General features: G+C 36.4%; 1 protein-coding gene across 5 annotated transcripts in view; it reads right to left on the bottom strand.

Moving 5' to 3' along the window:
• tbc1d1 (TBC1 (tre-2/USP6, BUB2, cdc16) domain family, member 1) overlaps positions 1 to 27,141 on the bottom strand; it is a 294,800-nt gene that overhangs the window by 201,191 nt on the left and 66,468 nt on the right. For 4 of the 5 annotated variants that reach the window (XM_039751281.1, XM_039751283.1, XM_039751284.1 and 1 more), the window contains one exon: positions 531 to 1,049. In XM_039751281.1, coding sequence (XP_039607215.1) covers positions 531 to 1,049 — 519 coding nt within the window. Of the gene's footprint in view, positions 1 to 530; positions 1,050 to 23,765; positions 24,046 to 27,141 lie in introns of those variants that run through there. The other variant, XM_039751286.1, reaches the window with a different exon arrangement.

The raw sequence follows: 27,141 nt of genomic DNA, 5'->3' as shown, positions 1-27,141 counted from the left end.
AAGTAATTGTGATAATAACTGTGTTAATAAGAAGTAATTGTGAACTTTTAAATTTAAAACAAAATTATGGATAATGCTGGAATCACACAAATGTAACACTATTTCATACATTTTCCCATGCTTTAAAATAAAGGTCAGCTACTCTTGAGTACAACTAATTTACACATTTACTAGGGTCTGTCAGCCCACTTTAGAGTCTGGCAAAAAATAAAAGAACAATAATAAAAATTGATCATATTCTCCTTTTATAATCAGTGTGGCTCAGACCACCCTTCTTTGAGATTTTATGAACAGAAAAAAGTAGTATTCTTTTGCTAAAGTGCAAACTGAAAAATTCAAGAATTCTATATGAAATACAATGAAATGAAGAGAACAAAACATAGTAACCTGGCAACATCCCATAGGCAAAGGAATATGGTGCACACTACAGTAAACACAACAGACTGGCAACAAAAGATTCAAACATCCATCTCTGATAATGGGGTTGCTATTTTATGTATTAAAATTGATTTTAAATTTGAAAATATTACCGTGAATAGCATGGTCCTGTTTTCCTGGATGTTGGTTGGCAATATTCCACAAGGTACACTACTACTTTTTCTTAATATCCCTGTAGATACATTATTTTCACCTATGTTAGGCAGGAACTGCAGGCTAGCATTTTTCCTGAAGATTGTAGTCCTTTGGCAGCTCTGAGATAAAAAGTTCAAGTCAGCAGAATTACTGTTGACAGTGTTATTTGCTGAGGTGCTAGTGCGTAAGCTATCCATGTCTTCATCCCCTGATAAACTCCAAGATTGGTCATAAAGTTGTCCTTGCTCAGATGCTCCATCTGTGTCCTTATTCTCTGCACATACACGACTGAACTTCTCAATACATTCATCAATTAGTGCTGGTGGAGCCTTCTTTTGTGGAACTGTTACTTTGCCGCAGAATAAAACCTCAAATTTCTTGGCGAAAGCATCATCTTGGTCATGGATCTGAGGCTGGGCGTCTTCCTGCCTTGCAATCTTCCCAGCTTGTCTGAGAGTACTTATAATTTCAGGAACCTACAAGAAGCAAAAAAATATTCAAAAGAGAAAGTGTAATGATGTCACATAGTGAAATTATATCATGCAACATAAGGCAAAAGAGAGGCAGACAAAGGAAAATTAAATAAAGCATACCCACACATAAATTATTTTAGAAATTGAGATTTATCAGAACATAATCTTCAAAATCTTTTTTTCTTTCAATTTTTGAAACTAAAAGCTTCATTAAATTTCAGACTGAGTGTAACAATGCACCTCTCTTCAACCTTTACTTGTCTAAAACCAGAAGGTATATTAAAACTTTATCTGAGCTCTAAGTAATAAACTTCAATGCTTATTCAAATAACATTGCTAAATAATTAAAAGTACTGCTATATAAAATGCCTTTTATTTGTAAAATAGTAAAATCTTCCTTAATAGCACATTGGTATAAAAGAAAGCAGGCTATACCCTGGCATGTCACTAGTACCATTTATGGATAGATCTAGTGGCTAAATAAAGTTACTATAATAATATTTAGATAAGGAAATACTTGGCTAGGACAAGGATCCTTTAGCTTCACAAAAGTCTTTCTTTTTCTGAAATCCACTGAAACAGTGTTTAATATGAGTAAAGTAATAGTTCAGTGTCAGGAATTATAAAATACAGACAATGGTCTATTATTGGTCTATTATTAAAAGTCTTAAACTACAATTATATTACTTTTTAATTAATATGAATGAACTAAAATTGTGTAAAGCTAGACTTTTATTTAGTGTATTTATGTATTTAATACACTAACTATTTAATCTATTTTTGATCAATAGGATCACTGTATCATCTTTTGCAGTTAGCTGCATGCTGTCTACAAGGTGCACTTTCATTTATCCCTTTTAAATTTGGCAAATATTTTAAGGTAATAATTTAATGTCATCAACATTATTAAAATCCTTGGAAATAGAAACACTGCCTGCCTGTGAATCAGTGATAGCAACAGGAATCTGGATATCCTAAACTTTAAGCTCTGCTCTAACTTCAGACTTAGCAGTTTTATCACTGAGTTACTTTTATCTCATTACTGTACTACTTTAATAAACCTGTGTAGAAATATTGTAAATATCAATGAAGATCACTAAAGTGTTGCTAAAGCCATTAATCATTAATTAATGGATGGATTTATTCTGTGAAAATACTATATTTATAAAGTAAAAAATATTGTTTATCAAATAATGGGAGTTTTAGGGTTCTGCACTTTACCATAGGCTTACATAAACCATGCAGCAGTTATCCATATTTTCAAGTTTTAGAAATCATAACCTCTCAATGTACTTTTGAAGCTACTAAAATGTATTTTTTCCATGCACTAACTTTTCACAACATTTATTTACATATTACATATGTATAATTACACATTATATAATTATTTATTCATATTTACTTATTAATAATCTGTCATATAAAAATGAATTACAAAAATATTAAAGCTGATGTTTATTATAAAAATAACATTTGGACTTTTGAGTAGCACTGACACATCATTCTAAGTTGCTTATGACAGAGTAGGCAAACAAAATTTTAAGATAAAAATATGTTTTTGTTTTGTAAGCAGGGGCAGCCACATCTAAAAGAAAACACCTTGCACTGACAAAGCAGCTGCTACCACAGATAAGCAAAAACCCTGTTTCACAGTTATTAAGAATGTATCTTTAGAAAGCAAGGCATCCTGCTTAGCACCTCTGCATGTGAAAAACAGAATTCAGATTCCCTTAGGCAGCTTCTTCTCCAAGCGCATTAGTGTGTATTTGACAATACTTTGTCAAATAAAAAGTAAAGATGTATACATGATGGAGAACCATGAAGATTACTACATTTTATTTACTTTTATGACCATGTGGAACCATTCTATTATTTAAAATGTGTGTTAATTGTCTATAGTGTCTAGTGCATCAAATCTCAGCTCAAGCAGTAACTGTGTGGACTTTGCACATTCTGCCCATGTTGGATATTTTTAGCTCCAGTATTTCAAAGATGTGTAGGCCTGGTTTATAGAGCATTTTAAATTATTACTAAATGTGTGTCAGTGCTCTGTGATTGACTGTTGCCCTGTCCAGGCTTAGTTCCTGTCTTACGCCTGATGCTGTCAAAAAAAACTCTGGCTACCCATGAACTCGAAATAGATCAAGCAGATGTGAGAAGATTGTTATTTTTATTTTGTTGTATTTAAGAAGCATTATTTATGTCTTACTCTATATTGACAATATCTACTTTAAAATACAAACTATATGTAACACAACTGATTGCAATGTCATGCTTTGCTTACTCTTGTTAAGTATTTTGTGGACACAAAAGAATAGATATAGCATGAGAGTTTACCAGAGTTGCAAAAAACTTAGTGATGCAACTATTGTTGACAAGATAAATATGAAAAATGCAAATACGTTGTAATATTTGATAGATAGATAGATAGATAGATAGATAGATAGATAGATAGATAGATAGATAGATAGATAGATAGATAGATAGATAGATAGATAGATAGATAGATAGATAGATAGATAGATAGATAGATAGATAGATACTTTATTAATCCCAAGGGGAAATTCACATAATCCAGCAGCAGCATACTGATACAAAAAACAATATTAAATTAAAGAGTAATAAAAATGCAGGTAAAACAGACAATAACTTTGAATAATGTTAACGTTTACCCCCCCGAGTGGAATTGAAGAGTTGCATAGTGTGGGGGAGGAATGATCTCCTCAGTCTGTCAGTGGAGCAGGACAGTGACAGCACACTGAAGCTGCTCCTCTGCCTGGAAATGACACTGTTCAGTGGATGCAGTGGATTCTCCATGATTGACAGGAGCCTGCTCAGTGCCCGTCGCTCTGCCACAGATGTCAACTTGTCCAGCTCCGTGCTTACAATTGAGCTTGCCTTTCTCACCTGTTTGTCCAGAGACGTCCTTCTTCTTTATGCTGCCTCCCCAGCACACCACCGTGTAGAAGAGGGCACTCGCCACAACCGTCTGGTAGAACATCTGCAGCATCTTATTATAGATGTTGAAGGACGCCAACCTTCTAAGGAAGAATAGTCGGCTCTGACCTTTCTTACACAGAGCATCAATATTGGTAGTCCAGTCCAATTTATCATCCAGCTGCACCCCCAGGTATTTATAGGTCTGTACCCTCTGCACACAGTCTCCTCTGATGATCACGGGGTCCATGAGGGGCCTGGGCCTCCTAAAATCCACCACCAGCTCCTTGGTCTTGCTGGTGTTCAGGTGTAAGTGGTTTGAGTTGCACCATTTAACAAAGTTCTTGATTAGCTTCCTGTACTCCTCCTCCTGCCCACTCCTGATGCAGCCCACAATAGCAGTGTCATCAGCGAACCTTTGAACGTGGCAGGACTCCGAGTTGTATTGGAAGTCTGATGTATATAGGCTGAACAGGACCGGAGAAAGTACAGTCTCCTGCGGCGCTCCTGTGTTGCTGACCACAATGTCAGACCTGCAGTTCCCGAGACGCACATACTGAGGTCTGTCTGTATGATAGTCCACGATCCATGCCACCAGGTGTGAATTTACTCCCATCTCTGTCAGTTTGTCCCTAAGGAGCAGAGGTTGTATGGTGTTGAAGGCACTAGTGAAGTCCAGAAACATAATTCTTACAGCACCACTGCCTCTGTCCAAGTGGGAGAGGGATTGGTGTAGCATATAGATGATATTACCTAGTTGCACTATAATACAATATCAAACTACTCTAAGTAATGTGAAAACAAATCCAGTAGCATGATGGATGGATAGACAACAATCAGCCAGAATCCCCATTTCAGCACTCTAAGAAAAAGTTTAAATAGGTGGGTATTTTGTAATTAGGATGCAATTACAGTATTAAAAAACATCACCTATTGCTTCGTTTTAAAATAACCATTATCCAAACAGGAAAGAATTGTCCTGTCATTAAAGCATTGCTGATGAAGCAGGCTATCCAAAACACTCAAATGATGCCCAATGCCTTCAGAAATTAGGGCTAGATAATCTGCCATTTTTGTGCTCTAAACCATGTATTAAAAAGAAGAAATCAATGAAACAAAAAATTGTTGACATTTATAATTTTAATAAAATAAAGTGAATTATTTTTAACTCTTTTACCTTGAGCTTAGGGATATGAAAAGAGAGACTAAGAAAAGCTTAGGCTGAATACACTTTATTTATTCACTCAGTGTCTTGAGTTTAGTTATACTGTAGCTTGAATAGCTACTGCTCTTCTTTTAATCAGTGGCTGTTAAGGAATTTTAAGAGAGATAAAAAAAAACATTGTGAGGAAGGACATTCAACTTAGAATGTCACAAAAGGGTTCATTTAACACTTCCTCTTCACATGGACATATGACAAAGCAACACATGTCTATGTCACTGCTCTTAGAGGAACTCCACAACAAACTCTGCAATGCCTGGGTGTACACCTCTTGACTGTGGTATATTAGGTTGATTCATTACAGGCTGGATGTTACGTGTATGACTGTGTGTCAAGAGCATCTGACAGACTGACAATAAGCTTCACATACTTTTGCTAAATGGTATAAACTATTTGTGTGAGTGAGGGGGTGGGTGGTGAATAATATGAGGAGGAGGACATATATGAATGTTAGAAATAAGAAATACTCTGTTTCGGTAACTGAAAAAAAAACAAAAACAAGAATACATTTAACATACTTTTTCTTATGCTGTATCTTCTAACAGTGATTACTCATTGGATCTGTTCTCAAGCACAGAGCCTTGGTGCAGTGTATATGTTCTCTTTACATTTTGTATATATATATATATATATATATATATATATATATATATATATGCATACTAAATCAACAGGACATACATTTAACTGGGACAATGTACTGTACAAGTAAAATTCAAGGCCAGTACTAAAAATGCCAGAGAGCCGAATCTTGGCTATCAAATGAGAACGCCATCAACAGACACTTGGACATAAATCCAGCATATGCAAACGTAAGAAGAACATGTTCATAATAAATAAAACTTTACCCCCCCCCCGATCACACTGACGTAGCCACCTCTACCTCTACCACCTTGCTAAATATTGCCTTTGATTCTTGTAAGTCTAAGCATTATCCTCTGATGAAGGACCCTGGCAGGGGCTGAAAGCTCAGGAATAAAAACTACTTTATGATACGTGATTCATTTTTCTCCCTTTGTGGATCTCCAGCTGCAAATATGCAAACCGTATCACAGACCAACTCCTCCATATATATATATACAGTACACTATATATATTATATATAGATAGAGATTTAGAGAGTATAAAGGGTGAGTCAAAATGATGGAAACAATTTATTTACAAAGCATACTTCATATGTGCAAGATTATTTACAGGAATGTCTCAACCTGTTCGCTATCATGTTCAACACATGTACCATATGTGGCAAATAAATTGTCCACAAAAATTGTATATAAGTATATACATAGAAGTACCATTAGTGTTAACATAATTTTGACTCACCCTGTATATCTGACAGACCCAAAATTTGTTACTGACTTTGCTTTAGCTACTTTTCTTCACTCTGTAATACAAAGTGTGTGTCTATATCAAAACAGTACATGTGGATATTATATTTCTACAGGATTCTGATTTCGCTAGTTTTTGTTTTTGTACATTAATTATAAAGAAGCAGGTTCTTACAAAGGAAGCTGAACTGGACAAAAAAAATATAATTTACTCTGGCCAATGTCAACTTAAGCTTGCTAGACATTAGTTATTCAGTTTTGTTAAAATCAAAAAAATAAATGTAACATCAGTAAAAGGAGCAAGAATATCATTAGTGAAATGAAAACACATAAGAGTTCCTTGATTTGTTAATTTATTTTCACAATAATGGAATTTCTTAAATGGCAGTTTAAAAATGAAAACAGCTGACAAGCCAAAACACTCTTTCTAAAATAACAAATTGCATTTTCTATTGATGACAACAATTGTATACACCTCTCAATTTGTAGCTGGAGATCCACAAACGTTGAAAATGACTAACCTATCTTAAAACAGTTTGGTTTTTTTTTCCCTAAGCTTTCGACAACCTACCAGGTGTCATCATCAGAGGAATAGACATATAGCAATCAAAGGCAATGTATAGTGAATGAGGGGTGGGGAGTGGGGGGTCGTTGTAAGGGGGAGGATGGATTAATAAGGTGAGGTTCGGAAGCTGTTGGTCTTAAAATTTTTTTTTATTATTTGGATGTTCTTTTTAAGCCTCCAAATGTCTGTTAATGGCTGTTTTTATTAGGGAGCCACGATTCAGCCAGGTCTCTGGCACTCTTGGTACTGGCCCTGAATTTTGCTTTCCCGGTGTAAAACATGTGTCCAGTGGAACTTGTATGTGTGTAAATAAGAGACTGTGGGTCCTTCCTTCTGACAGCATTGCATTGTTCCTGCATACATGTTGCAAGCATTTTAGATGTTTGCCCCACGTATACCGGTGGACATGCATTGCATGGAATGCTGTAAACTGTGTTTCTTGTCTTTGTGGTTGATTTTTTGCTTTTGGCATTTGAAAGGAACGGTCCATAAAGTGTTTCCTGGTTTGAGCGCTATCTTGGTCCCAGATCTGGACAGGACACATGCTCTGCTTTCTGAGATGCCACAATGATAAGAGAGGAGGCGTTAAGTGCATTGATAAAATAAGTTGGAGTTGACTGTTTGCTGAGGTCTGGGGCATCTCCTATACAGGTATTGTTTAATAAATGTCTTAGAGTAGCCATTTGATATGAAAAGACAAAGATGACATCTTTCATTTTTCTTGTGTCCATTGTGTCACAATGAGTGTTAATTTTGAACAAAGTCCTAATATAACTCTGTTTATGCAATGAAGGGTGATTGCTGAAAAAAGTGTAGTATTTTGTCTGCATAACATTCCTTGTGATAAACACTCGTAATTAAACTGGAGTGGTTACCTGTTTCGATGGAAATGTCAAGGAAATTGACGCATCCGTTCATTTCTTTTTCCATTGTGAATTGTATTGCAGGGAGTACTGAGTTGATGTGGCTATAGAATTCATTCAGCTGGTTATTTACAGTGGGATGCAAAAGTTTGGGCAACCTTGTTAATAGTCATTATTTTCCTGTATAAATCGTTGGTTGTTACGATAAAAAATGTCAGTTAAATATATCACATAGGAGACACACACAGTGATATTTGAGAAGTGAAATGAAGTTTATTGGATATACAGAAAGTGTGCAATAATTGTTCAAACAAAATCAGGCAGGTGCATAAATCTGGGCACCACAAAAAAGAAATGAAATCAATATTTAGTAGATCCGCCTTTTGCAGAAATACATACAGCATCTCCTTGTGTAAAGTGCGCCGAATGGTTGAACAATGCACAGTGACTCCATCTGCTGCAAGATGATGTTGTAGGTCTTTGGTGCTGGTCTGTGGGTTGACTCTGACTGTTCTCACCATGCGTCGCTTCTGTCTATCTGAAATCCTTCTTGGTCTGCCACTTCGAGCCTTAACTTGAACTGAGCCTATGGTCTTCCATTTCCTCAATATGTTCCTAACTGTGGAAACAGACAGCTTAAATCTCTGGGACAGCTTTCTGTATCCTTCCCCTAAACCATGATGGTGAACAATCTTTGTCTTCAGGTCATTTGAGAGTTGTTTTGTGACCCCCATGTTGCAACTCTTCAGAAAAAATTAAAGGAGGAGGAAAACTTACAATTGACCCCCTTAAATACTCTTTCACATTATAGGATTCACCTGTGTATGTAGGTCAGGGGTCACTGAGCTTACCAAGCCAATTTGAGTTCCAATAATTAGTTCTAAAAGTTTTGGAATCAATAAAATGACAACGGTGCCCAAATTTATGCACCTGCCTGATTTTGTTTGAACAATTATAGCACACTTTCTGTAAATCCAATAAACTTCATTTCACTTCTCAAATATCACTGTGTGTGTCTCCTATATGATATATTTAACTGACATTTTGTATCGTAACAACCAACGATTTATACCGGAAAATAATGAATATTAACAAGGTTGCCCAAACTTTTGCATTCCACTGTATTAATATGACAAATATGTCATTGATGTAGTGCAGGGCTATTTAATTACAAATTCAGTTGGGCCAGATTGTCAAACCAATAAGGTTAGCTGGGCCAGTCATTTTAGCGGCAAAGCAGCTCGTAATGACAAATTTTAAAACCAACACAAACAAATTTATTGAAAAACATAAGGTTTATTCGTTGTTTCTCTTTTAACTTTGGTCAGTTTGCAGAGCAAAAGGTGCATACAAAAAGAGCTGAATTAACAGAATCTGAGGTAGCTCCTATTTTTTCCAATTACAAAAGAAAAAAACTGACCTAGGCTACATATCTGACCTATCTGATCACAAAGTGCATAAAACAAAATAGTGCACAGTAGTAGGCTATTAGAAATAACATTGTTTCCTTTTGAAACAAAATAAACAACTTGCACACATTTGACCCAGGAACATCTCAAAGTGCATAAAATAAAAAGTGCACAGTATTCACAACTATAACAACACTGAGGGAACATATTTTAAATCACCATGTGTGATTAGGCATGCCTCTGTTACACATCCCACATTATATTGATGTATTGTAGGCTACAGTTACCCTGCTGACTTAGTGGGAGAAGTGACATTTTTTTGTTTTGAACAAGAGCAGTGACTTTAGGCTCGTAATTTGTCAAGTTGTCAATACAATTCGAAGGCATTGGTGGAGAGTATGGTCAGTCAGGGAGCAACGAGAGTTGCTTTTTATGGAGTTTATGTGTGAAAAACTTGACTCACATGTATATGTTGATCCAAACATAATGAGCATGACGATCACTACTTTCTTAATGTTAGGGAACTGATGTGCGTTGACATTAGTCCAAAACATTGCAGGCCCGTTAGTGGAAAGTTCCAGTGCCATGGTTACAGATGACTGCATGTCAACAAGTTCGAGAGTGAATTTCCCCTCGTCAATGGAAGGGACCAGTTTCTTAGCTATGGCGGATAAGTCCCCTTCTATTGCAACAGTGAATAGGTCTCTGACAAAAACGGCCAACTCTGTGGGCAGATCAAGTCCATCCAATCGACCAGCAAAGTTATTTTTCAACATCGCAATGAAACCTGTCATCACATCCGTGATTTGTGCAGGGGATGAGATGCATTTGCGAAGTGTCAGAAAATGCAGCATTCGGCCTGTGCTCAAATCATTTGCGAAAAGGTCCAGTTTAACTTAGAATGTGCATCTGTTCCACAAGGTCGATGACAGTTTTGTCTCTGCCTTGTAGTCCCAAATTGAGATCGTTCAGGTGTTTGAATATGTCGCTCAGAAAGCAGGCATCGGCCATGAAGTTGTCGTCCAGTATGCGACTCAAGTGCGTTTCTGCCTTTTTTTGCTTGCTGCCGCGGAGGTAAGTTATGATCTCTTCTCTGAGACCGCAGAAATGCTCCAGTGCTTTGCCTTTGGACAGCCACGTCATGTCATTATGCAAAAGAAGGTCGTGGTGCTCGGCAGACATTTCTGACAGCAGCATGCGGAATAAGCGGTGCTAGAGGCTTGATGTGGAGCAAATAAAATGAATTATAGCCATAACGCTGTCCATTGTCGTTTTGAGCGCCCCGCTTAGTTTTGCGCACAACACCGCCTGATGCACAATGCAGTGTAAGGAGATCAACTGAGGTGCAACAGCGGACCAACGTGCTGCCAAACCATTCACTTTCCCTGTCATGGACGGAGTCCCATCTGTCACAAGCATGCACACACGCTTCATATCCAGACCACTGTCTTTAAAAAAGGCGGAAATTTTCCCAAAGACTATATCGCCAGTTGTGTGTCCTTCTAACGGCAGTAGGCCGAGCAGCTCCTCTCGGAAGCATTTGCCATCAAAAAAACGGACATATATGCACAACTGAGCAGTATCAGTTTTGTCTGTGGACTCATCTACTGCTATAGACATAGTATCAGCTTTCATCAGGTCTCCTAACAAAGTTTCATACACATCTGCAGCAAGAATTTCAACCCTACGAATGTTTGAAGTATCTGACAGGGGTATGTTTTTTATAGCAGATACCACGCTCATTTTAATTTTATCATCATTTATCACCTCATCCACGACAGCCAGCATACAGTCGTTCACAGTTTCAAAATTTGTGAATGGTCTTTTCTTTTTTGCCAGTATCCAGGAAACACGAAGGGATTCTGCAGTAGCTCTCTCTTGGGCTGTAAATGACCACACCATGGTAGTACTGCTCCGGGTTGTAAGATGCAATCAAACTCTGCACTTTTGCAGCCCTCTCTTGAGATCCCTCTGGAAAATTGGTGCGAAAAATGTGGTGTTTCTCAACATGATGCCTCCGCACATTGTAATCTTTAAATACTCCAACGCACTCATTACAAATTAAACACATTGGTTTAGCGTTTGGATGTGGCGGTAAAATAAACAAGTATTTGTCAGTCCAGGCAGGGATAAACTTACGGTTTTCATTGGCAATTTTACGTTTCAGTGTTGAGAAAGACATATTGATAGTAATCTAAGCTACTACCGGCACGCTCTGCATTGTTTGCGTGTTGCAGGCTACGTAATTTACGTAGGAATGCGTGTTTTTGGCAGGACCATAGACATAATAAATACTTTATATTTAATATACAGTACTATATATTTATATTAATATAATATATATTTATATTAAATTATATTAAATAACAATTTATGAATAATATATATTAATTTATTATCTATGGGCGGAACCACGGGCTGGGCCACTCGGAGGTTGATTCTGGGCCGCATGTGGCCCGCGGGCCGCCAATTGAATAGCCCTGATGTAGTGTATCCAGAGTTTAAGTCTGAACTGAGTTAGAGCCAGGCTTAAAAACTGCTGCATAAGCAGTTCAGCTAAGAGTCCTGATGACAGAGATCCCATTTGGCATGTCTTCTTTCTGTAGTATTTTCCATTAAAATGGAAGTGGGTTTTTTGACAAAGTTATATTAGATACATTATGTCCTTAGTTGTCAGATTTGTTCATGCCGCTATGGTGTTGTCATTATTTAGTTTTGTCATAAAAGTCTCTGTGGCATGATGAACTGGGATTGTAGCATATAACGACGTAATATCAAAATAGACCATGATTTCATCATCAGCAATGGATACATTCTTCACTTCTGAATGCACTAAACTGTTCAGACAGCACTGAGAAGTGACATGAAATGCTTACCTAAGCAAATAAACCTCCAAATGTAAAAACAAAGTAAGTAAATCCTTTGGAATTGTATTTCCTCTTTTAGCTACTGCATTTCTAGACATTTTGTGTAAAGGTTGTGCACAATGTTCATCTAGAAGAGGAACATGATTTATGTGTGAATTGTCTACCACTTCCAGCTAATATATTTAGTCCCATGTGGCAGTCAGTACTGCTAATCCATTAAAGGAAATTTCAAAAGGCAAATAAAAACTCAAGATGTCTTAATTTCACTTAATTTTCTATTTTAAACAGCACCATAATTTGTTTTAGGAGTACATATATTGAGTCAAAAGGTATAAAATGAAGCTTCCACACTGTGGTTTAAACTCTGAAGCCTTTAGATAAAAGTTTTGTTAGTGACTAAATTTCATCTATGCTGTCACCTAAAATCTTGTGAAACATGATTGCAATACATACCTAATATTTATATTCTAAGAATAAAAAAATGTTTCTTCCCCTTGATGAAAATAATTAATTATTGTTGGTAGGTTTAGAAACACACACACACCCACGCAAGATAGAAGTAGTTTAACAAACTAAAAAATAAAAATGTTTCTTTAAGACAACTTAAAATTTTAATTCAGAGGATTTTGAAATGCCAATGAAGTATTATAAAAGCATTTCTTGTGAGCAGTAGGATTAAACCAAGCTGTTTTGCAAAGAAATAGTGCTGTAGCAATCCACCGTGATGTTAAGTAACATTTATTATAAATCCAGCTTAAGTGATTTTTCTTGCTTTCTACGTGTCCCTTAGCAACAAGTAGTATTATGAGGTTCATAAGGGCATTGTTCGTTCCAAAGAAAATTTTACATTTAAAAAGAGTTTCTAAAAAAATAATAAAATAATTTTTTTCTTCAAAAATTGGCATCAGAGCAACATTTGATAAATTATGAAAATAAGTCTTCTAACTTTTACAATTTTTTAATCAGTTCCAGGAAAAAAAAAACACAGTTTGCCCAACAATTGCTAGCTTATTCTAATCTTCCCCAGTTTTGAAAGTAAAATAACTGATGATTGAGGTAAATTACGATGCTTCATACAGTGCTTTCACCAACAGTTAAACTAACGGATTACGGTGTTCTTCAGAAAGTGAAAATGTAAATGTTTTAATCACAAAATTACTTAGCTAATATTAATCTGCCTATGTTCCATTACAATGTCGCAATCTTTGCAAATGAGCTTCAGATAGTATTTACTGCATACAATGCTGTATAAAACAAAACCAGTTGGTGATATTTATATGTATCTGGGTGTATCCTTATTTGGTAGTAAATACAGCAAATATTTGATTACAAAAAGTTCTGTTCCACCCTTGTCTAACATTTGTGTAATACCATACTATGCAAAGAAAGAGTAGCAGCAACACACTTCCAAACTTAAAGATCCATTTTCATCATTCCTTACATATGTATACTGTGTTTTTGCATCCTGAGAGATTACCGACATCAGCACCATGTTGTCACAATCATTTTGTTTAAACAGCTTAAATCTCCATCTGTTCCAGGTAAAAGCATATTACATAAATTCCATGGATTTAATTTTACTTGAAAACTACAGAAACATGCAGACCTATGGTCATAAAATAAAATCCTACAAAAGGCTAAATATAAGCAACAGTAAACTCTCTTCATGTTGTTTACAAACATAAGAATTTACACTTGATTATGAATCCGGTTTATTGATAATTCCCTGGGTTCTGGGGGATTATCAATAGATGGGCTTGCAGTGATCAAGCTTCAATTATAAGAAACTTTTCTGTCCACAGGTAAAGTGCCCACCAGGTTGCCTCTACCTATATGTTTTTTTGCATTTCCAGAACATATAAGGTTATAAGCTTTCAATTAAAACCACGATCAAAGTTCTAGCCCCATTAGTTTGTGAGTATTAGCATTAGCATTAGCATTTTATATGCAGAGAGACTTGGTGTAAAAAAATAGGATTTATAAAACCTGAAATTCACCAGAAAATGTTCCTATATCTGCACAATCTGAAAAGTATGCCAACAAGAGCTTTTTCAAGCATACTGTATACACCAGTATACTAATGCTTTTTCCCTTTTCCCCTCAGATTAGGTTAGATTAGATTAGATAGAACTTTATTTGTCCCAAGGGGGAAATTTGGCTTTTTACGGAAGTTCTTTAAATTAAATAAATAGGTAGATAACAAATAAATAGGTAGATAAGCAAGTAACTTAAATATACACATGCACTTTGGTCTGAACACACTCTGGAATTACTATTGTGGTGGACAGGACGCCCCTTCAGTATGTGTTCCGGTGGAGCAAGCATGGGCTACCCAATACCTCCCCCAGGACGCTAGATGGTAACCCCCCTGGGTTGCAGCGGTGCCTCGGACTCCCGCGGGGCTTCATGGGAGTTGGAGTTTGGTGCAGCTCTGTTTGGATCTGTAGGTGTCGCCAGGGGGTGCTGCAGCAGGAGCTGCTGAGTCCTTCTGAACAGTGTTTTCGCCACACCCGGAAGTGCAGCCGGAAATGGGCAATCAAGCACCTGGAGCACTTCCGTGTGCCTTATAAAAGGAGCAGGCAGCTACCACTCGAGTAGTCAGAGTCATAAGGAGGAGGACAAAGCTGCCAGGGAGGCGTGGAGGATTTAAAGGAGTAGATTTGTGCGTGTGCTTTTGTGTGTCTGTGGGTACGGGGAAGACGTAGCCCACAGACAAAGAAAAATAAAAAGTTAATTTACTTTACGTGTGCCTCTGGTGTCAGTCTGTGTCAGGTCAGCGCTCATGTAGCACCTTGTCAAACTATAAAGGATGAAAAAATTCGAAAGAAAGATTCTGACTTGGCTGTCACAGTCACAGTGAGGTGCTAAATAGGCATACAGTAACCCCTCACTATATCGCACTTCGACTTTCGCGGCTTCACTCTATTGCGGATTTTATATGTAAGCATATCTAAATATATAACGCGGATTTTTCGCTGCTTCGCGGGTTCTGCGGACAATGGGTCTTTTTACTTCCGGTACATGCTTCCTCATTTGGTTTGCCCAGTTGATTTCATACAAGGGACGCAATTGGCGGATGGCTGAGAAGCTAACCAATCAGAGCATGCAGATAAGTTCCTGTGTGCTGACTGGCTCAGCAACAGAGCGCCGAATTCGATTCCGCGGTGTTAACCAGGAAGTCTCGTCTCACTCATTCAGTAGCAACGTGTTTTGCTGTGTAAAGAGTTAACTTTTGTGCTCTTTTGTGTTTATCTTCGTGCGTAGTCAAGCCTTTCGTTATGGCTCCAAACCGATCTGCTCCTGCTACTGCTTCAGGGGCCATCCCCAAGCGCCAACGGAAGATGATAACGACTGCCGAAAAGGTAAAAGTTTTGGATATGTTGAAGGAAGGGAAAAGCTACACCGCTGCAGGATGCCATTACATCATCAATGAGTCCACGATTCTTTTTATTTTAAAAAAAGGAAAAGAATATAAGATCTACGGTCGCAGTGTCCTTTTAACCAGGGAGCAAAACGAATTGTAAGTGGACGTAATAAGGCAGTAGTCCGGATGGAATCTGCTTTAGGGATTTGGATTGAAGACTGCCGGAAGAAAAACAACGGCAGTGCTACACAGTCACCTAAAGAGGCTCCTTTAGAAGAGCTGTAACGCTCTCTTTTGTTGTGCAGTAAAATTAAACTCATCGTTATCGGATAAGTCGTCGTGTCATTGTTGGTGAGTAACCATAATTAATTTTCTACTTACAGTACTTAGTACATGTACGTACGTTTAGTGTCACTGTACAACAACAACAACATTTATTTATATAGCACATTTTCATACAAAAAAATGTAGCTCAAAGTGCTTTACAAAATGAAGAATAGAAAAATAGAAGACACAATAAAAAATAAAAATAAGTCAACATTAATTAACATAGAATAAGTAAGGTCCGATGGCCAGGGTAGACAGAAAAAAAAAAAAACTCCAGAGGCTGGAGAAAAAAAATAAAATCTGTAGGGATTCCAGACCAAGAGACCGCCCAGTCCCCTCTGGGCAAACACACATTTACTGCATATAATTTTTCTTGCATTGTACGTATTTATTGCTGGTGGCCTGTCAATCATAATGTCTGTAGCATAAGTGATATCAGAGACGCTCGATATCTTTAAAATAATATTTAGGTTTTGCTGTATATAAACAGTGTGTTTACATACATAATTTCAATGAATCTTACCTAATATCTAAGAGAATACAAAGGGTTTATGCTGTATAACTGTGCGGGGAATATTTCTAAACTGTGGGAGAGTTTATAAGGGCTTAAAATATATAAAAATAGCCATACAAACATATGGTTTCTACTTCGCAGATTTTCACCTATCGCGGGGAGTTCTGGAACGCAACCCCCGCGATCGAGGAGGGATTACGGTATTGCTGTTGGTATAAAGGAGGGGACTCCCCCTGAGTCCCCTCAAGTACGAGACAGTATAAAATTTCTAAAAATAAAATAACAAACAAATCAAAAACAGTACACTAGTGCAATGTAAAGCAATGCAACCACACTAAGACAACCAAAAAGACAATCATATTAAAATATGGTTATACCCCAGCAAAAGGGTGATAAAGAAATACTATTGACAGCAAACAATAGAAGGACTGTTTAATTCCGTCTGAATAAAAATATTTGCGACTCAAAAATGCATTATGTTGGTTTTGCAGTGGACTATCACAGAACACCCACTGTTTGTGGTTGATTATTACAAATATTACAAATATCAGTCTACCACTGTTTATCAGTAATTTCAACAATATGTTCAGCATATATGATCCATATGGACAGAAATCTTTAAAGGTTTAGAAACCATAGCTGCACTTTCTCAACTAAAAGACTTTTCCAAAGGTGTTATTCAGAAATTGCATTTCGAGAGATCAGATAGACTATTTTTTTGCATAGTAACCATTATCAACTACTAAGAGTCACCAGTATACTCCTACAGCTGTTGTGCGCTATCTTTAAGACCTCTACTATGTGCAGTCACATTATCCCAATGGAGGTGAAAGCTCTTTCCTTGATTGGGCTACTTGCGACAAGGACTTTTAAGAAAGAACTTGCAGACAGTCTGGCCGTATCAGTGTGCATAAAAGTTTGATCAGCTGCTTTATTGACCAGCATTTTCACAGCCTGAAATATTTTGATTTTCCACTAACCACAGTACTCAGGCCACCACATAAAATATTTTCTCTGACCCCTACTTCTGCCATCTGAACCTCTATTTCATCTTTTCAGTCCATCCATAAGTTCAGACTATAGAAGCAAACAGTGAGGTACAAAACTTTCAGTATTATTTAAATGTTAACAATTGTCACAAAGGTAAAAAAAGAATTACTGAATTTTGTTTACTGCAGTGGGCTGACAACCTGCCTGGGGTTTGTTTCCTGCCTTGTGCCCTGTGTTGGCTGGGATTGGTTCCAGCAGACCCCCGTGACCCTGTAGTTAGGATAAAGCGGGTTGGATAATGGATGGAAGGGTGAATTTTGTTTACAGTTTAAACGTTTACACTGACAGGAGATCAACTGTGGACTACCTGCTCATCTGTAGCAAACCACAATGTCTCTGGATGAAGACAATACACTTAAACAACTCAGCACAACAGTGATGTTTTCCTTTTACTTTGAGAGAAAAAGAGCTAACAAAGGACAATGCTTTCAGTTAAAATGTCTTGGCTACAATGTACTAGCTGTGAAGAAACAGTCTGAATGATAAAAATTAAAGGAAAAAAGCTGACTCCAAAGAAGCATATACAATATGTAGATAACTAGAAATATCAATCTGCAAATATCATTGTTCCTCTTACTTATGATGATTGCTAGTATTAATTGATTACATTACTATTAATACAAAATGATATTTAAGATTTGGAGCTGTTTAAGACAGTGGTCCGTTTAACCAACTCACTTACATTTTAAAAGAAATCCATGAAAAATATTGAATTCTGCGGTCATTCCAATAGTCATATGTTGTCCTTATAAACATAGCAACGTGACAATGCTAAGAGCCATTACAACCAACTAAGCTGCTGTTGCCCTCCCTCACAAGACCTGTAAGTTAATAAGATGTGAGAAACCGAGATTTTTACAAACAAGAATTGTTTTTGGAGACACAAGTGATGTTTTCCCCAATCCACATTACTTTTAAATCCTAAAAGTATAAACATATATTTTCTAGTTCTTTTGCAGATTAAATTGGTTGACACACTTAATAATCACTCAGTTCTGGCTATTTTCACTAAAGTCTGTTTTTTGTCAAACATACATTAGAAAGTTGATTAAATTACACAGGCATAGAAGTCTTACTACCCACTATCAAAAGCACCAACAATAATTTCTTTGGTGACTTAAACTTGTAATCGACAGTATCACTATGGGCACAATGTTAACTCCATAATCCAAAAAGAATGAATGTGTTGGAAATGGAATGTTAATAATCAATACATCACCTAACTACACACAGAAGTACATAATTTGTTTTTGCATTGTGAAATCAAAATCAGAAATATATTAGTTTTCACAAAATTGTAGCTGCTAAGAGACTTGTGGAGTTTCTCAATATCATTATTAGAATCAATAAGATTAAGAGATGCTTGACTAGACAAAGCCGTAGTCAGGAGAAGCAAAGGGTCAAAACCAGGAGATCAAAACTAAACAGGCAACCAAAAATCAAAGAGCAATACATTATTCAGGAGTCTACGGCAAAAAAAGCCATAAACCATAAAACAAACCTACTGCTAGGCCCTACTTGAATAAACAACTAATTGCACTAAATGGAATCAATATGTAGTGTATTTACTGAGGAACAGAGAAAATCAAACACATGAATAAAAATAAACTCTTTCAAATGAAGTATAAATGAAAAATAAACCTCATGAATAGAATCTGCATGTCAGAAAACTACAAAATACACAAAAATATATGCATATAAGTTGTTTAAGACTACAGTAGCTGGATGGCTACACAACCTTTCTTCCAGAAATACAGGAATAGTCTTCAGTCTTTGGTGCTAACCCACCAAATCATAAATCTCCTGGTAAAAAGTAGTTAATGCTCTTACAAATGCTAAATGGTGTGGAAATAGCAGAATAACAGAAAGAAAATTACCCTCACACAGGAAAATCCAGAGATGCTATGATAGATTTAAATCTTCATGGAAAATCCAGAAGTTGAAATAGCCAAATTAAAACATGTGGTGGATAATAATTACTATATATATTAAATATATATATATACATATACAGGGTAGGCCATTTATATGGATACACCTTAATAAAATGGGAATGGTTGGTGATATTAACTTCCTGTTTGTGGCACATTAGTATATGTGAGGGGGGAAACTTTTCAAGATGGGTGGTGACCATGGTGGCCATTTGGAAGTCGGCCATTTTGGATCCAACGTTTGTTTTTTCAATAGGAAGAGGGTCATGTGACACATCAAACTTATTGGGAATTTCACAAGAAAAACGATGGTGTGCTTGGTGAAAAGTTTCACCCCTCACATATACTAATGTGCCACAAACAGGAAGTTAATATCACCAACCATTCCCATTTTATTAAGGTGTATCCATATAAATGGCTCACCTATATATATATATATATATATATATATATATATATATATATATATATATATATATATATATATATATATATATATATATATATATATATATATATATATATATACATATACACTATATTAAAAAATTCTGGAGGACTTTCCATGAAATTTTATTCAGTTCCTTTAGGTTAGGTTAACTTTAAATTTCGTAATGGAAATTTGATTGCAGCAGGAAAGCACAAACCATAAAGAACTGCTACACAGATACAAGAAAATAAGCAAAGACACAACAACTGAAAACTAGTGTCATCATTAGTACAAACACTCAAGATTAGTACAAATAGTCATAATTATCTTTAACAGTATACAGTACTATGGTGTTGTACCATGTTAGCCATTATGAATGTAGAGAAAAGCCAAGCAAAATGACACCTTTTATTGGCTAACTAAAAAGATTACAATATGCAAGCTTTGAGGCAACTCAGGCCCCTTCTTCAGGCCTGAGTTGCCTCAAAAGCTTGCATATTGTAATCTTTTTAGTTAGCCAATATAAGGTGTCATTTTGCCTGGCTTTTCTTTAATAGTATACAAAATAATAATTCAGTATTTAGCAGCATCCCCACAAGCAACAGAATTGAAAATGCTTTAGGAATAAGAGTTCTTACGTCTGTTGCTCTTTATTCTTGAGAACCTAAATCTGCAGAATGATAGCAACAGCTGATATTTTGGAAAAGTAGGGTGGCTACTGACTGACAGAATCGAGTCACTCTTCTTTTATACCTGTCTGTAATATAGCTCAGTGACAAAAGTCTGCTGCAAACAAATATATTTACTGATATTTTTTAAAATATTGTTAAGATAGTTTATATTCTTAATGTGAATGTTAACAAGCCAACATACTGTATACAGTATATAACAACAGATTCAATAAAAGGACTTACAAAAATATGTCATTATGATTTTCTCCACTTTATACAATTGAGTTTTTTAAGAAAGAAAAGTTTCTACACGCTACAAATTGTTTTTGTATTGAGATCAAAGGTTAACCTATTATCAATGAATCTACAAAATCTACAAACATATACTTTGTCTTACAGGTATTTCGCTGTAAATGGAACCACGACATTGAACAAACTCATCAACAACAGGTCTATGAATGTCCTCCTTGTTTTATAGAAAATAACAATGACAGAGTCATATGAAAATTTTAGGATATGTCTGTGTTTGTTTGAACTACTGCAGTCAATGTTATATTGCATAAATAGAAGAGGAGACAGATAGAAAACTTGGAGTGTCCCAATAATTATATTAAGGCTATCAGAAAAACAGTCATTAACGCTAGCACTCTTTGTGTTCCATTAATTAAAAAGTCCAGAATCCAAAAGGAATTTATCAATCAGTTTATCAACTAAAATGTGAGGCTGAATTGTGTTAAAAGTGGATGACAAATTTATTAACAGCAATCTTGTGCTTTTTTCATCCTTCCAAGTGTTTATAAGGTAAATTCAGAATTGTTGCTGTGGCATCCTCCACCACACTTTTCGCTCTGTATGCAAACTAGTAAATGGCAGAAAGCCAGGCTGGTTCATTCAGTAGAGTTGAAGAAGCCTGTGATTAAATCCTGGCCTGGTTAGTGGTTGTGTGGTGTTTGAAATTCCATCTGATATTCAGTTTTGACACAAGTTTAACCTTCAGTCATTTTATTTGTACGCTTCCTAAAACCTACTTTGACCAGCTTAGTAATACTGTGAAATGAAAATGGTTTCTTAAGTTCCAGGATCTGGAAACAATGTTTCGCTAATTTGTTGTTTTAAGGTCAGGTGTTTCAGACTATTCACATATGGCAGGACAAATGATTCAAAACAAGGCAGCAAGGATCATTAAGAAGTAAGATCATAATACTTCAGTTCATAAATCACTTCACTAGCTTCCAGGGACAATTTTAAAACATCCTTTCACAAAAGTAAAGTAATATGTTTAAATGATGTGTTTAGTATGACAAGAAAAACACAATTCATTATGAATTATTCATTTTAGTTCTATTTCTCTTTTTTTTTGATATTTAACTGAAGGTCAGAATACATTTTTATGACCAATTAAGGCATAAATCTGGGTAATTACGAAGGCTTTACAAACTGTTTCATGGAAATGCATCAGCAACACAGCATTCTGCTTTGACCTTGACAAAAATGTTTTGAACAACCACCAAATTCAACAGACAACAGACAATGGTATTGTAATGTATCGATCATATTCTGCTCATCCCTCTATCTATTCACTTTCTAAGCAGCATATCCATATCAAGGTTTCAGGGAGATAGTGTCAACTCTAGCAGCATCTGGCGTAAGATGGGAACCAATAGGGAGTCATTACAGAACATATTATGTTGATATAATGTGTCAGCCAAGTTAAAACCTTTTCTTTCTTTTTAATTTTCCTGCTTCCTACTCATTCTGGTGTATGTCCAGACCAAAGTGTGTGTGTGTATTTATTTACTTACTTATTTATCCACCTCTTTAATGTTTAATTATTTAAACAGCTTCTGTAAAAGATCCTTTGCCTCAGAGCCACCACTCTGCCCTATATATATATATATATATATATATATATATATATATATATATATATATATATATATATATATATAAATATATATATATATAAATACAGACAAATTAAAGGGCAATATGAATTATAGTAAGTACTCTGGACCCTCAAAGGTAGTAGCGAAAGAGAGAATTAAAAAAAAACTGAGTGTCATTATGAACAATGTTGTACATCTTTTTTCTGACACACTAACACTGAGTACTTTTATTCAGCAGAAATGTGTCAAGAAACACTGCTGGGTCTCCTTTACACCAATAGCCAAGTCAGAATTTTTATTTTCTTTCTTTTTAAGTTTCTTGTTTTATAGTCATTCTGGTGTGTGCGTATATTTATTTGTTTACTTATTAATCTACTTTTTAATTATTTACTTCCTCCTGGGAACAAATAAAGTTCTGTCTGTCTATATACTCACTCACTCACGTGCCAGCCTCAGGGCATATCTTACATCCGCTTAGCAGATTCAGATTCTAATTTGTTGAGTGTGCAAACTATTCAGCAGCTTCTAATGTCTTAAAATTGTCCCTAACTGATTAAAAGAACATCTTTAGATCTTTCTTATTTTTAGTGTTTCTGCTATGTTTAAAACTGCTTTTGTGAAAGAATTTTTCCACTGTCTAATTCTAATTTGCACACGTACAAAAGAATTAACAGAAAAAAATTACTGGTCTTCAGCCTTCAGTCTTCAGTCTTCCTATATCCAAGTTCACTTCATATAAAATTATCTCATGTTGTATGTTTTAAATACTTCAATCTTAGCTGTACTACAAAATACTGAAAAACAGAGCTATCTAAACAAGGAATAACAGAAGTGAAAAAAAACAAAAGCAAATTCAGCCAATACAGCATGTACAGCTTTGAGTGATAACCAGCCATGGCCTCACTTTGTAAACAAAAAAAGATTTACCACTGTCACTTTTACCAAAAATAAGTAACAATGAAAACTCTGGCAGACTTGTTTTACCAGTTTTAAGTGTCTCTAGAGTGACTGGGTCTGAATCTTGCAGGAGCTTGTCTCAGTGCGTAAATTAAATCTTCCCTTAGGTGCTGCATTCTCCCTTTGTAGAAAATAATACAAAAAGCACAAACAAAACTAGCACCATGCCTTCTTTTTCAAGCATAAATTTACCACTGACCTAAAATTCTCAGAACATTAAAAAGGGAAGGAATAAGTTTTCTAATGTATTCATTAATAACACAAGCAAATATTTAAGTACTTTTGTTAATCAACATCACAGCACGAAAAACTGCATCTGAATACAGCAAAATAATCAGTAGCAACAAACCAAACACAAATAATATTTTATTGCAGAACAAGGGAGGATTTGCGCTTACCTTAGCCACCCAGCTAAACAATGGTGCCATTTCCCAGCTTCAATAAAACTTTGTTCCCTGTTATTATTACTGGAATTTAGTCCGTTTTCATTTATGTTTTTGTGTGCTCACTTGACTTTCTAACTTCTATTTATAACTTTAAAAACATTTCTCCCATCGAGATTTAAAATGAGCTGCAAAGATAGGCTGTCTGCTCTTTGAAAAAACAAGAAACACAGGGGCCCCCCATCCTGGAAAGCAGCATGTTAGCTGCTTAGTTGCCAAGAAGGTTATGATGTCACCAGCTCTTCATGCCAGTTCCTGTTCTAGAGACTTTAACTCTCATTACTGCTATACAGTTTGGAGTGGAAGGAATGCAATGACTGGCTGCAGAGTAAACCACTCCCACTGTTAGAGAATAAACACTCTGGATACACATGTTCAGATAGATAAGCAGGGGAAGCTTGTGAAACAACCCTAAATAAATACATACACACACAGAAACACACAAAACAGATTATTGCATATAAGAGCACATCATCTGTGGGGAATTTAAATTATTAAGAAGTGCTGTCAGATATGATTCTGAAAAGAGCAGTGGCTCTAAAAACAGTTTACAATGTACATTAAATACATATACAAATACACACACAAATACATACACATTCAATTTGCATTCTGTAGCGTCTGCACACAAAGTCTGGATTCTCAGGTCTTTTCTTGGGTCTTTAAGGTGGCTCGCTATCATTTAAAAGACGGCTCATCACTTGCCACACTTGACAGAAAAAGCACATGCGAATGTGCACAGTTGCTGTTTTTATAGGTGCTTCTGCTGTTTATGATGTAACACCAGCTCATTCTTTGGGAGACTCCCTGGCTGATCTAACTTGTTGAGCACCACTGCAATACTATACATGTTTATTATGTTTATATTAATAGAAAAATGAACTTGGACTGAAATTCCACTCTTCACTGCTAAAATTAACAATAAACAAACAGAAAACAAAACATAATATTAACAGTAGCGGTCTTGCAGTTCTTCAATATACTGTGTGATTGTCTCTTGCAACCATCACTGCTTTACACCTTTGGCACATATAGCCAATGAGACTCTGAATCTAAAGTAGGATGCTATCTCATTCTTACAGAAGGGCCTGATTAGGCTGCTGGGAATTGGCATGAAGAAGATGACACCTCTGGGTGTACAAATGCAGGGCATCCAAAAGGTGCTCTAAGGAGTTAAGAGCAGGAGAGAAAGCAGCAACTGCACATCAGCATTCATTTCTCAAGGCTACTGTGACCACAGTAGTTGCATCTGGCCTGGCATTGTCCTACTGTAAGGTCAGATTGTGTACTAGGTATGGCAAGATAGCCACTGACTGGTCACCATACTCAGAGGCCTGCAGTACGAAGATGTAATTCACTATCATGTGACTGATATGGGCATTGCGTCTGCTGGATGGTTCTACAGCAGTATACATGGCAGATCTATAAAGTCTCTCAAAAAGAACAATCAGATTTGTTGGTCAAGCCCTGGTGTGGTCACTCACAAGTAATCAAATCTTGGGCAATTCTGCCAGTTTGCTGAAATCTTGACTGCATTTTAGACAAAACAAGGATACTGGGTTCAATGCGTACCACAATGTTGACACGTGACATGCAAACATGCAGCACGTCCATGGCCCTATCCCATTGCTTCTGGCAAAATCTGAGGTAATAATGAATGAACAGAAAAGTGTTTTAAGTGTGCTCATTTTCTGACAATGACTTATGCTTTGAGGTAGGTTCTTTTTAAAGGGGACTTGATCAAGAAACATTCCACCTCAATATCACTGGTTAAATGCGACCTTTCAGGCGTTTGACTAGTTGCAAGGTTTCACTAAACAAGGTGGATTACTTTTTCAGAAGACTAAAAGAAGAGTTTTTGTGAAAATAAACACACTATAATTGTAGTTTATCTTGTTCCATGTGATTTGCTTCATTTTCTATCAGTGTGTGTATATATATATATACACAGTGGTGTGAAAAACTATTTGCCCCCTTCCTGATTTCTTATTCTTTTGCATGTTTGTCACACAAAATGTTTCTGATCATCAAACACATTTAACCATTAGTCAAATATAACACAAGTAAACACAAAATGCAGTTTTTAAATGATGGTTTTTATTATTTAGGGAGAAAAAATCCAAACCTACATGGCCCTGTGTGAAAAGTAATTGCCCCCTTGTTAAAAAATAACCTAACTGTAGTGTATCACACCCGAGTTCAATTTCCGTAGCCACCCCCAGGCCTGATTACTGCCACACCTGTTTCAATCAAGAAATCACTTAAATAGGAGCTGCCTGACACAGAGAAGTAGACCAAAAGCACCTCAAAAGCTAGACATTATGCCAAGATCCAAAGAAATTCAGGAACAAATGAGAACAGAAGTAATTGAGATCTATCAGTCTGGTAAAGGTTATAAAGCCATTTCTAAAGCTTTGGGACTCCAGCGAACCACAGTGAGAGCCATTATCCACAAATGGCAAAAACATGGAACAGTGGTGAACCTTCCCAGGAGTGGCCGGCCGACCAAATTACCCCAAGAGCGCAGAGACGACTCATCAGAGAGGTCACAAAAGACCCCAGGACAACGTCTAAAGAACTGCAGGCCTCACTTGCCTCAATTAAGGTCAGTGTTCACGACTCCACCATAAGAAAGAGACTGGGCAAAACAGCCTGCATGGCAGATTTCCAAGACGCAAAACCACTGTTAAGCAAAAAGAACATTAGGGCTCATCTCAATTTTGCTAAGAAACATCTCAATGATTGCCAAGACTTTTGGGAAAATACCTTGTGGACTGATGAGACAAAAGTTGAACTTTTTGGAAGGCAAATGTCCCGTTACATCTGGCGTAAAAGGAACACAGCATTTCAGAAAAGGAACACCATGCCAACAGTAAAATATGGTGGTGGTAGTGTGATGGTCTGGGGTTGTTTTGCTGCTTCAGGACCTGGAAGGCTTGCTGTGATAGATGGAACCATGAATTCTACTGTCTACCAAAAAATCCTGAAGGAGAATGTCCGCCATCTGTTCGTCAACTCAAGCTGAAGCGATCTTGGGTGCTGCAACAGGACAATGACCCAAAACACACCAGCAAATCCACCTCTGAATGGCTAAAGAAAAATAAAATGAAGACTTTGGAGTGGCCTAGTCAAAGTCCTGACCTGAATCCAATTGAGATGCTATGGCATGACATTAAAAAGGCGGTTCATGCTAGAAAACCCTCAAATAAAGCTGAATTACAACAATTCTGCAAAGATGAGTGGGCCAAAATTCCTCCAGAGCGCTGTAAAAGACTCATTGCAAGTTATTGCAAACGCTTGATTGCAGTTATTGCTGCTAAGGGTGGCCCAA

The sequence above is a fragment of the Polypterus senegalus genome, chromosome 4 (assembly GCF_016835505.1).
Source record: "Polypterus senegalus isolate Bchr_013 chromosome 4, ASM1683550v1, whole genome shotgun sequence".
NCBI classification, from domain to species: Eukaryota; Metazoa; Chordata; class Cladistia; order Polypteriformes; family Polypteridae; genus Polypterus; species Polypterus senegalus.
The sequence above is the reverse complement of the archived record's forward strand: the minus strand, read 5'-3'. Positions and strand labels throughout refer to the sequence as shown.